We start from the raw sequence: 12,740 nt of genomic DNA, 5'->3' as shown, positions 1-12,740 counted from the left end.
TGATCCACTTATTACACACTGTGCTGACTAGTGATGGCTAATTCCACAATATTTGAAAGTAACTTAATATTTTGCCTGTATTAAATGTATTAAAGCCTATCATGCCAAAATTTGATAAAACTTTGTAGCCAGTCATGCAATTCAACTTTGCAGCCATACCAAATTACCTAAAATTGCAAACTTAGGTATTATAATATAAGCAATTATTTAAGAGTTATTAAGTCTTAAATACTTTTTTTTAAAAAAGTCGTATAACTTACTTTCTCATTGGTATTACAGGATAGGACAAAAAAAAATGTTGATTGCATTGTTTACAATTTATTACATTAATGGCAGTTATTATATTGCTGGTTGCTACATGCAGGGTTGTGGTATTGTTTTAATAACCCTACAGTGCAGTGTTTCATTTTGTCATTGTAATAATCATTAATTGCAACCATGTGTATCTGTCACTTTGGAATGCAGCCATATATATTGTAGGAACTTTTGTTCTTAGCAACTTTAGCTGAGTTTTACAAAAAAAAAAAAAAGAATTAAGCTTATGAACGCTGCCTCCCTGCATGTCAAGTTTAAGCCATAATTCTGCGACCTTGATGACATTCAGAATCACTTTTAGTTCAGTTTACCATCACTTGTGAAGTTTTACATTTAAGAAAGGGAGCATTCAGTACCGCCCAATTGTGATGTTTTTTTTTAGACAAAAGATCACATTTTTGCCTTTGTTGCCTCAATGCGTTTGTGTGAAAATTCAAGTCATGTTTTCATTTTGAAATATTAACTAAATGTGTGTGTACTAAATTAATATGTGAGTTGTTAAACTACCTCCACTGAGATGCCTTAGCGTCAATTTATAACCTACTTTCATCTTTACGATGATACACTTCAACAAGTAAAACGTATATATCTCGCTGTATGTATATCTTATTAAAGCCATTACAATTCTTAAAATAGTTCTGGTACTAAAAACATGTTGTTTTAATCATTTACCATTTACACTAACAAGTAGTATGCACAATTTATTTCAAGCACATTTCAAAACAGTACAAAATTTGAGAAAATGTTGCAAGATCAAGATAAAACTTGAAGGTTTGATCCTTGAACTGCGATATCACGCAGCATTAGATCTTATTATGGTAACAAAAAAAAAAAAACTTCCTTGCAGGAAGTAGTGGTGTAAATCTGATGAGAAACAAGGCTTGTTGCCCCAGTGACAAACCAGCGGTAAAGAAAAAAAAGCACACACACCCAAGTGTTGAGAGCAGGAAACAACATGGATGAACTCGGTAAGGTGACTTTCTTTCTTTGCTGATGATAACATGAAAACTGCATATATGAAGCTTTAATACACAATTAAGATTAACGACCAAGATCAACTATATGAACACATCTGTGCTGTTCAGGATTTACCACAAACAATATCATTTTGGGTCTATCATGAGAAATTGTAATTGTTCTTTTTTTTTTTATTGGTTTTACCAACCAATTGCTTTTTAGTAAGTTGTTTTATTTTACAACATACAGGTTCTGCTGACTACGCTTGAGAAATGCTGATCTAACAACATGTAAATGCAAATGAGCAGTTTGAAAGTAATCGCAATATCTACAACGTGCTTCAAACTTGGCATCTGGTTTTCTTTTTAGCTGCCAAAATTTTGACTCTTTCACTTTAGACCAGCAAAATGCATATTGGTTATACTTAATTGTTTATCTCCATGTTTCCCTTTTAATAATGTGTCGCAAAAAGATGGCATGAGATCGCCTCGGCATTTGTCACCACATTCTTGTGACATTAAGACAAGTTTCACTTCTGCAGCGTAGCATGTTCTCATTTCCTCAGGAAGTCGACTTGTATAAAACAACCTCAGTTTTGTTTGCACCTTTATCCTCACAGGAAATTCACTTGCCTGCAAAAAAACCCAATGTTTTGCTGGTTAACAAGCACAATAATGTTCTCATCTATTATATTAACACCACTCGAGATGAGTCTGTTACACCACAACCCATAAGTCGCTATGAAGCTTCACGATTTGCATTCTTCTGCAGATTTGCTGTTGGAGGAGCTGGCTTTGAGTCCTACAGGCTCAAACAGTCTCCAGGAAGCCACCACTGCAACTGGTGGACAGGTGAACAAAAGAGAAAAAAAAATATGTTTATCATTTTAAATGGGCTAAAACAAGGTCCAAAATATATGTAAACAAAATGTCAATGTAACTTCGTTGCCCACACAGGCTCCAGCTGCCATTCTTGCCGGAGACAAAAAGAAAGAGAAAAGCTCAGCGAGCTCTAATGTCTACAGGTAATGTGTAAATGCCTGACTGCTGTTTGTCCTGTGTTTTGGTGTAAATTTAAACAGAATTTTACACAGAATTTTAGTGTTTTGTTGCATCATCACCAGTAAAACATTAAGTCGCTACAAGACGGCAAACATATTCATACAGCTTGTCATATTTGCCTTGCAAAACAATGGTGGTCAAATATTGTTGGGATGCATTAAATAACAAGTAATTAGCAATAGATAGTGTGGGGTGTGTGGTTGTACCTACCACACGTTAGAGTGTGTGTGTCCTTGTGTGTCAGCATTTGTATTTGTAGGGGGTATGCAAATGTGTGAGCACCAAATGTCTTAAAATGACCTTACACAAAATAGCTGATGTAGAGAGATAAAATACAATGTAATTTAAAGAAGGTGTGCTTGTAAAGCAGACCCAAAACACTTGGATGATTCTATGACCCAAGAAATGGCAAAATAAAAATGTTTTCAAAAATAAAATATCAGTTTCCTAAAGAGTGGCGAAGAACCGAGTCAGGCTTATATGGATGGGACAAGCAGGTTACGGACCACTGACACACGATATAGTTTGTGTCAAGTAAGTCTGACAGGTGAAATAAGTTAAAGAACATCTTGGCAACAAAACAACAAAGCAGTTGAGTAAACACACAGAAGGTAGTAATTGGAAATAAGCTCAAGTGGTAGTCGAAGACAGCGATCAGGAGGATGATAATGTCAGAGGAGAAAAAAAAGAAGCAAAGGAGGACACAAACAAAACAAATGGATCAAAGCTAATTAAAACAGTTATAGTAAAAAAAAAAAAAAGGCGTACAACAACTGAAAAACAAGATATTTGCAAAGGATCAGCTCGTCGTAAACCGAAACCTCTAAAAGCCCACAGACCATGATGAGAACATGGTTTTTTAGTCTCCAGCAGTTAAAACTCCACTATGTGAAGTAAACATGTAACATCAAGATCCCACAAGGCTGCATGTCTTCGGAGTCGGAAAAAATAAATAAATCATATAATCTGATGGATCACAGTGTAACATTCAATGTAAAAGCCCTTCATTAATTTGGCACATGCATGCAATGTTTTGGAGCAGCAAATGTTCTGGATAAAAAGAAAGCACACCCTCTGCAAATTAGCTTAACACATAAATTATCTGAACTTTATGTGGTTTTAACTAGCACAAAACCACACAGCATAGACAGCACTCTGGTATTTTATGAACATAATTTTTATTGAAGGTTTAGAAAAATTAAGCACATTCATCTGAATGCTTCTTTGAGCAAGACGATTCCAAACCATGCATTTCATGTGGTTGCGAATTTAGATACGTTTTTCATAGTATGATCATGTTATTTTTTAAGATAAATTGCTGTTTTGTGTTTAACAGAAGTGTTGAAAACAATGTATTCTTGTTTCAATCTACCTTTCGCTCATGCTCATAACTTATTTGTTTATGAGTTAAGTTATGCTGTTCCGGCTTTTTCGGATTTTTCTTTAAACCGCTTTCAACCATCATAAAATGCATTTAAAAGCCAAATTTGCTTAGGCAAAATCTATTCTCAATATTATTTAGTTAAGCACCTAAAACATGGGGAAAAAAATAGAACTGTAAATTTGGTCTCTAAATGCTTTTTTATTATCGCAAAGGTTTTTGAAGTGTCATCATGTATTTATTTCTTTATTTAATTTTTTAACATTTGTTTTTAACACAGTGACCTACCCGCTCCTGTTGCAGCTGCTCTGCCTCCGGACTCACCAACTCTAGAACTGGAGTCTATCCTACAAGACCTGATGGGTTTAGCAGAAGGGGTCAGTACAAAGCTGTTGACCTGGATGTGTCAGGAAATGGCTATAAATGACCACAATTCACATTTTGTGTGTAATAGTTTCTCATAGAGCAGTTGGTAGAGCTGTTGCCTGGCAGCAAGAAGGTTCTGGGTTCGATTCCCGGCCTCGGTCTTTCTGCATGGAGTTTGCATGTTCTCCCTGTGCATGCGTGGGTTTTCTCCGGGTACTCCGGTTTCCTCCCACAGTCCAAAAACATGACCGTCAGGTTAATTGGCCTCTCCAAATTGTCCCTAGATGTGAGTGTGTGTGTGCATGGTTGTATGTATGTCCTGTCAATGTGCATGTCCTGTATGTCTCTGTGTTGCCCGGCGACAGACTGGCGACCTGTCCAGGGTGAACCCCGCCTCTCGCCTGGAACGTTAGCTGGAGATAGGCACTAGCAACCCTCCCAACTCCACTGAGGGACAAAGGTGTAAAGAAAATGGATGGATGGATGGATGGATAGTTTCTCGTAGAAGTGATTTCTTGGTAAAAATGAGTTTACCAAGAAATGATGCACAGTTGTAATCAGAAAAGATTTAACCCATTTGCATAAAAATACTTTGTAGAAAAGTGGATTTTGATCAAATCTGGGGACTGATGATCAGGCCGGTCTGCAGCTGCTCCATATGTTTTAATCTCCCTTATAATACTGGAATGTTAATGCAAATTTTCTTACAGCCCTTCAGGTGAGGTGATATAATCTCTCACAGCTTTATTTGATGCTGTTTTTCTTGTGCTGTGCTTATGTCTGCCTCACAAAAGGAACAAATGAAGAATCCTTATTGAGTTTCCAAAGGCTTGATTATTGTCAACAAGCCTTAAAACAAAGTGAATTGTTTTAAATTCATTGCAGGTTATTAACATTTCCACACAGCTTTAGAACAATATTTCATAGGTATATAAAATGTGTGACATTAATACATTTTTGCACCCAAATATTGCATCTTGTTAATAAGATAAAATTTAATGCGTTGAATATTTCTGATTGCAACCGTGCTATTATGGGGAGAAAAAAAATTGGACACTTAATCAAATATTCAGATTTTACGAAAGATATTGAAATTTATCAATGTCTACTCTTTTTTTTTTCCTCAAAGAAAACCATTTTATTGCAGGTAAACACTCAAATCTTACCTTGTTTTGCCAATTTAGCGAAAGATATCAATACAAATGTGTGAATAAAGTTCACATTGCTTCAGAATAGATTATGTTGCCCTTTAGCTTAAGTAACTTCATTGAGATTCTTTTGCTGACCACCTACATGCTGAGGGTGCAGGAGAGCGACATTTTATAAATGAAATAAATTAATAAGGTTTAACAGTAGAGGGCAGTATTGCACCAACATCACCATTGCACAACCCGAAATAATATTTCTGTATTTGATCACTTAAGCACTTAAATCTCTATAGCACATGTAAAGACTAAACATGACATTTTGACTTCCATGTATCTTTATTTAGAACCACTTACCTCCATCAGCCCCTCCACCACTGACACAGAAGCAGTCTACAAAGAAAAAAAACGAGGATGGGAGATCAGGGCAGGACAGTGACAGCAGCAGCTGCAGCAGCGGCCCGGCAAGTTCCAACCCAAAACCCTCGAACCAGACGCAGAAAACAGATTCTATAGATGACCTGCTCGGAGGGCTGAGCTCGGACCTGGAGAAGATCGGTGTGCGCACCACAGCCAAAGGCCACTGTGCTGCATGCAACAAATGCGTTGTTGGAAAGGTAAAATTTGACCTTTTTTAATTTAAATATAGCCAAAGCAGTCTTTTTCACTTCATTTGACTGTTGTTGTTTAGATGATCACAGCTCTAGGTGAGGTGTGGCACCCTGAGCACTTTGTGTGCATGGTGTGCAAGAAGGAGCTGAGCACAACAGGCTTCTTTGAGAGAGAGGGACGGCCGTATTGTGACAAAGACTACCACCAGCTCTTTTCTCCACGCTGCGCCTACTGCAAGGGGCCCATATTGCAGGTATTAAAATGAGAAACTCCAACTATGCAGTATTACGCTTTATGCAAAGCATTTAAAATAACAAACTTAATCTCAGCTTCTCTTTTTGTTTCCTGATTCATGTCCTAAATTGTCCAGTCAAAATTTTACATCCATTAATCCACAAAGTAAAATTTTGATGATTGCATGATGACATGTTGGATGTTGCTTTTTTGTTTTTTTTCATAGCCAAGACCACATGTTATGCTAATAAATAAAAGGAAAACCCATACTGGTGGTTTTGCAGACTGGGATTACCTCATGCTACAGACCAAAGACATTAATCAGAAACTAATGCAGCATCCCTGGTGATTCCCTTCATGTGGCTCACGGTCCACTTTTTTTTTGTGTTTGTTCACATTTAGCTACATGAGATGAGACAAACTTCAATAATCCCCAAAGAAAGTAAAATAGAGATATAATATTTTTGGTGGGTTTTTTTTCCCCCCCACCAGAACATTTTGACAGCTCTGGACCAAACTTGGCACCCGGAGCACTTCTTCTGCACACACTGCGGAGATCTGTTTGGGCCAGACGGTGAGTCGTTTGATAATTTATTTGCCTCAGCATAGAAATAATATTTAGCACACATTTCAGCATATCCTGTCTCTATCCAAGGCTTCCTGGAGAAGGACGGAAAACCGTACTGCTGCAAGGACTTCTACCACCTTTTTGCTCCCAAATGCTCAGGCTGTGGGGAGTCCGTCAGAGAGAACTACCTGACTGCAGCCAATGGCACCTGGCATCCAGAGTGCTTCGTCTGCGCAGTGAGCCTCCAACACAGACCACACACACGGCTCCGGCTCACACACAACCTTGAGAATAAATGAGACAGATACCCACACACTTGCTTTGTTTGCATCGGTTTGACCACGGGGCTGATGCAAACCATATGCATGATGAAAATGTTGCGGTGGAAATGTTGCAGATAAATCAAGGAAACCATGTTCTCTCTGTGTGGGTATCTTTTATATCCTCTTCAAAGCCACTGCCGTGTTACTCGATCAGCGGCATTTGAACATATTAATTGCGCAGAGTTCTGAAAACTTATCAGAAGTAAAAATGGCACCTTTATGTTTTTTTCTTTTTGTTCTACTATTAATTTTTTTTTTTTTTTACAATCCAGGACATTCAACAACTTAAGTCCATGAATATAATCCCCCCAAAATTTGAATATATACAGTATGATACAGTGATATTTGTGCAGCACAACCTAACATATCTGTTAAAAAGAAAAAAAAAGTGTAAAAGAAGCAATAACATAGTTGAATAAGTGTGCAGTCAAACTATAACTTTGTTGAATACCTTTCAGCACTCTTTCTGCTTTAGTAGAAGTTCACCTGCATTCCACGTCTTAACTGGAGTTAATAGTTTGATAGGGTAACTTTTATACAGAACAGAATGAGCAAACTGGCAAACGTCCAACCCTGTCAGACTAAGTGGACATGCCGTATTCATAGCCCTCAAAGTTTCTGTCAAACTTTGTTTTTGACGTTAGCTTTGCAATGCCATGCTTAAAATGTAACTTTACTTCCCTGAAGTCATGATTTTGTGGACTTCGAGGTATGCTTGGAAATACGGTGATGAAGGAAAATTACATTATTCTAGCCAGTAACCGAATGCTTTGGATCAATACTGACGTATGTTTGCCGCTATACACGTTTTTCAAAAAACCCAGTTCCGCTTGAAGAAAAGTAATTCCAGACCACGATGCTGCCGTCACCAGAGTTCACCTTAGTCTTTGTGTTCTTTTGGTGATATTTAGTGTTTTACATTTTGGATTTGTTCCAATTAAAAAAATAATAATAAAAAAAAGCTTAAATCTAGACGTTCACTTTAGAAGAAAGCTTTATGTTTAACAGTTCCTCTCTTGTGTTGAGAACAGATTTTATTTGCTCATTTAAAAGCAAAACCAGTAGTTGGCAGAAATTCCTGCAGCTCCTTAACATTCGTACAATGTGATCTTCTGGAGCCTTTGTTCCCTCTCTACAGGCTATGGCTTTAACTACAGGTTGCAAATCAGCAAATGTTGGGAAGATTTTTTGCTGGGACAGCTGGACTTTATTAGTGATCAATTACATTCACTCTAATTGATGTTAGGCATTTACCCAAAAAGACTGAACAGTGGAGTTAGGTTCTTCAATAAAGTTTGAGCTTCAGGGCATACACACTTATGCAACCTCTGCACCACCAACCCCGGCCAAACAATGTCTGTTTAATATGCAATTATTAATTATCAAAGATTACAGGGTTCTTAAAAAAAAGTGAAACAGAAGTTAGAAACTCAATATTTACTTCCTAGCTCCAGAACAATTTGGGGGTGTGCCCAGACTGGATAATGTAAACAAACAAACACCTTATTGGAGCCAACCTTCTTATAAATAAGTTATTTTACAAGATGAAGCTGTTAATTCTTCTCAGTGGTTAATCCCAGTGCAAGATGTTTTTTATTTATTTATTTTTTATTTTTATCCAGTCAGTCATCCCTGTTATGTCTATATGAATATGTACAATGATGATTCAAGTATGTCCCAGTAGCTCGCTTGATATATAACATTTAAAAATAGCTTTAGCTGCATGAAGGTACAACTACACATATTTGTGCACTGTATCAATTATAAAAGTTTTGTACGTTTCGTAATGCATCTAAAACCTGTGCAGACCAAATTACTGAGCCTTTCAGCGACCGCATCCTCGGTCCATGAGGCCAGTTAAATATCATCAGAGATCTTCTTGAATAATAGAAGCACTGACTGCCTAAAACAATAGGTTTTAAAAAAATTATGTTATGCACTTTCTTCCCTGAGGAAAATTATAATATTCAATAACTTCTTCCACGTTAAATAAATAAAAAAAGAAAATAAGAAAATGGATGGATGGATGGATGGATGGATGGATGGATGGATGGATGGATGGATGGATGGATGGATGGATGGATGGATGGTAGTAATATACATTTTATACATGTATATAATTTAGTATATAATGTATTATTATTATTATTATTATTATTATTATGTAATGAATCATTATTTATTTATTTATTGGGTTTTACATCTATGTCTTGATTGAATATGGATGAGAAACATAACCTTTTTCATTCATCACAATTTGTTTAAAATAATCAATGTTTTCTACATGCATCATTGAGATGTTTTCCCCTCGGCGCTGATTTCCCAGTCATCTCTTGTTTGCTACCAAGCAGTCATGAAGGCAAATTTTGGAAAATAATCATAGACTACATTGCCAAAACTGTGACCGCAGTCTTGAAGAGTTGAGACACTGTTGCAAATATTTTACAGTTTTTTTTTTTTAAAGCAGGCTGTATACAGTCTTGTTTGGACACAGAGCATCATTTTTGCTTACCCTAATCCTTCACTATCCTCTACTTCTCCTTTTTAAATCCAGGACTGTCTGAAGCCATTTAGCGATGGCTGCTTCATGGAACTGGATGGTCGGCCCCTCTGTACCATCCACTTTCACTCCAGGCAGGGCACCCTGTGCGGGGGTTGTGGGAAGCCCATCACCGGCCGCTGCGTCTCAGCTCTCGATCGCAAGTTTCATCCTGAGCACTTTGTTTGCGCCTTTTGTCTGCGGCAACTCAGCCACGGGATCTTCAAGGAGCAGAATGGAAAGCCCTACTGTACAGCTTGCTTCAACAAGCTCTTTCTATGAGACATTTACAGCAAGCCGCTCAAAGATGAAGACATAACGTCTAATGTTGGAAGAGGGTGGCTATTTTCCCACATCAGTGAGCTGAATGATCTGTTATTAATAATATTGCACTCCCAGGTTGTATCTCTGTTTACTGAATGAGGTAATACGATTCAAAGCTCCTTGTCCTAATACCACTAAATACAATGTAGAATACATACGCCATGCAAACAGGGTACACACATGTATGTTTTCATCTTAATAAAAATACAGCTGCTCTGTAAAAGTCTCAAAGATTTATTTATTTTTTTTAGAAAACATGAGTGAAGGAACAAAGCGGAAAATCAGGGATAAAATTGGGGAGAATTTTAAAGAATGGACAGGTTATAAAAAACAATATCTTAAACTTTGAACACTTATGGCAAAACTGTGAATCCCCCAAGATATGACAATCTACCTAAATTGGCAAGGACAGCATTAACAAAATAATCAGCAAGAGACTCGTCATAACTCTGGAAGAGGTCTTCAGTGGATCAGTGGATGAGGGCGGTACATTGGCACAGTTTGTAGCACTATTACCTCACAGCAAGAAGGTCTTAAATATGACTGGGGCTCTTTGCACATGGAGTTTCCATGTTTTCATCTTGCATGCATTGGTTTTCTCCAGGTACTCTGAAGAATTAATCCTAGTCCAGATTCATGACGGGATCTCTCTAAATTGTTTGTAGGTATGACTGTGTATGGGTATTTGTCCCCTGCGTCTTTTATTGATCTATGATGGACTAGCAACCTGTGCAGGGTTACTCCATGATCCGTAGAGATAGGCACCAAGGCCCTCAATCCCTTTGACGCCACAAAGAATAAAACAGGATAGCCAGTGATGGACAGACAATTATCAGTCGTAGACTGGTTTATTTAAAAGAAGAGCATGCTGCTCTTTTCTTGTTTCTATTTGTAATCAACTACATATCAACCTCCTTCCACATCCCAATTGTGTTTCACTTTGTGTTGCTTGATCACATAAAATCCGACTACAATACATGGATTTGTGGCCCAACATGACAGAATGTTAAAAACTCCAAGGTGTATAAATAATTCATCAAAGCGCTGGATAATGAATAAGGATTCATCATACAGAGGGATACGTTATGCACAGCCTCATTGAGAAATCATGTACAACTATCAGTAAGTAATTATTACTGACATCGTTTTTACAACTCAATCAAAATATTTCCTACGAAGAAAACATTACCATGTGTGAACTTTGGATGCCTGTGCAAGGTGTGCTGTTGATGCTTGGCTTTACTTTTGAGGAGACTTCATACATCACAATCACAAATCAAATTCCAAATGAACCATGATAAACACAAAGCGCCAAATTAATGGATTCCATAAACTGTCCTCAGCTCGCTGTTAGACTCGGCAGTCAGGATTTACTTTCTCACAGTTTAAGAGAGCTCGTCAGGAGATTTGTCCATGTGGCCCAATAGCTTGTCTTGGCAGAGAGTGGCAGGGACTCGTCATGCCAACCTGTGATTCCTCTGTCTCAGATTGACCACTTGGCCCCTGGCGGCCACTGGATTCAGACATCCTCTTTGTCCTCCACACAGGCTCCTTTATGACTGCCTCTCGAAGATTAATGAACGTGGTGAGGTTAACAAAGGTAGTTTTTAGAAGGAGCTCCTTCACATGCCTGCATCCCCTCAGAAACTGTTGAAGGACGAATGAACCACAAAAGTGTTTTAATGCCTCAGCGGTTGCTGGCAGATTTAAGCTCCTTCTGTCATCAGATGAGTTATATTTCGTTTCCTATAGGCTAATTGTGGAAATTGCACATGAATATGAGGTATTTGTTGGATTGCTTCTCAAATAACAGAACGATTTCGCAATTTTTGCTGAATTTAAATGCAAATGGAATATCATGTTTTACATCTACTTGACTGAAAAATATTCAGTTTTCGGCACTGTTATCAGGAGGCTACCAAACAACAAAAAAAGCATAAAATTCTAATTTTTCATTATTTTTGTGTATTTACTATTTCCCCAAGCTGGGCAAAGAGCAGCTTTGATCACTCCATACTGTCATATAATTTCAGTATGACAGTACTGAAATGGTATTTTCAGTACTGTATTTTTTATATACAGTTTATATATTTATATATATATATATATATATATATATAAAAACATTAGCAGAATTTCTAAAGGATATGTCAATATCTCTTTTTCTCATATTTACTTTGATTATTTTTATTTTTAAGTTAGTGCTACTTGGAGAAACCTGCTGCTTTCAACTAACTCACAGCCAGCTCTTACTTTTAAACTAATCTAGCTATTTTTCAGTACTTTTCAAAACAATAAAAAATAATTTTTGTAACTTAGTGCTGACTGTCGTACACATGGCAATAATTTTGACAATTTTTGCTAAATATTATATTCAGTTTAATTAGTACAAGTACAAGTACATTCTGAAAACATATATTAATGTAAGTAAAATAAGCTTCTGTAAAAATAAACCAAATCTGGGTAAAAATAAACCAAATCTAAGTTTTATCTGTAGTCACATTATTGGTATATTTCATTCTGCTATTGGAAGCAATGAGAGCTTTATAGTTTTCCCAGTGAGCGGTTTGTTTAAGTTTTTCTCAAGCATGCCACATGAGCTGTGTGTGTGCGTGCACGTGTGTGTAAAGTCAGTGTTTGAATGGGAACGACGTTGAGCATTAATCATGCTGTCATCGCTGTCAGGTCCCGCCTCGTAGGGCTGCTGCAGACTGTGCACCGTGCATCATAGAAGAAGTATGGGTGTAACACATTTAGGCAGATCTAAACATTCTAGATTGTAAGTGTTTCGTGAGCTAACGGACTAACGCCTTTGTTTCAAATGAACTCATGTTTTCACTCTGTGATTAAATGATTTAGATACTGTATGAAACAAAGGAGAAAACATGTTTTTCAACGTGAGTGGTTAATGCAGC

At 37.2% G+C, this 12,740-nt stretch overlaps 1 protein-coding gene across 1 annotated transcript; it reads left to right on the top strand.

The window, feature by feature from the left end:
- The first annotated feature begins 1,173 nt into the window (after window positions 1-1,173).
- On the top strand, window positions 1,174-10,048 carry lpxn (leupaxin). The gene is made up of 9 exons (XM_008406985.2): window positions 1,174-1,283; window positions 2,044-2,123; window positions 2,229-2,296; window positions 3,995-4,091; window positions 5,573-5,842; window positions 5,917-6,090; window positions 6,564-6,645; window positions 6,727-6,875; window positions 9,517-10,048. Exons 1-9 carry the CDS (start codon window positions 1,271-1,273, stop codon window positions 9,781-9,783), a joined length of 1,200 nt encoding a protein of 399 aa, XP_008405207.2. The 5' UTR covers window positions 1,174-1,270; the 3' UTR covers window positions 9,784-10,048.
- Window positions 10,049-12,740: the final 2,692 nt, after the last annotated feature.

This window comes from Poecilia reticulata, chromosome 4, assembly GCF_904066995.2.
Source record: "Poecilia reticulata chromosome 4, P_reticulata-male-v2, whole genome shotgun sequence".
In the NCBI taxonomy this organism is placed as follows: domain Eukaryota; kingdom Metazoa; phylum Chordata; class Actinopteri; order Cyprinodontiformes; family Poeciliidae; genus Poecilia; species Poecilia reticulata.
This window is presented reverse-complemented; position numbering and strand designations above follow the sequence as displayed.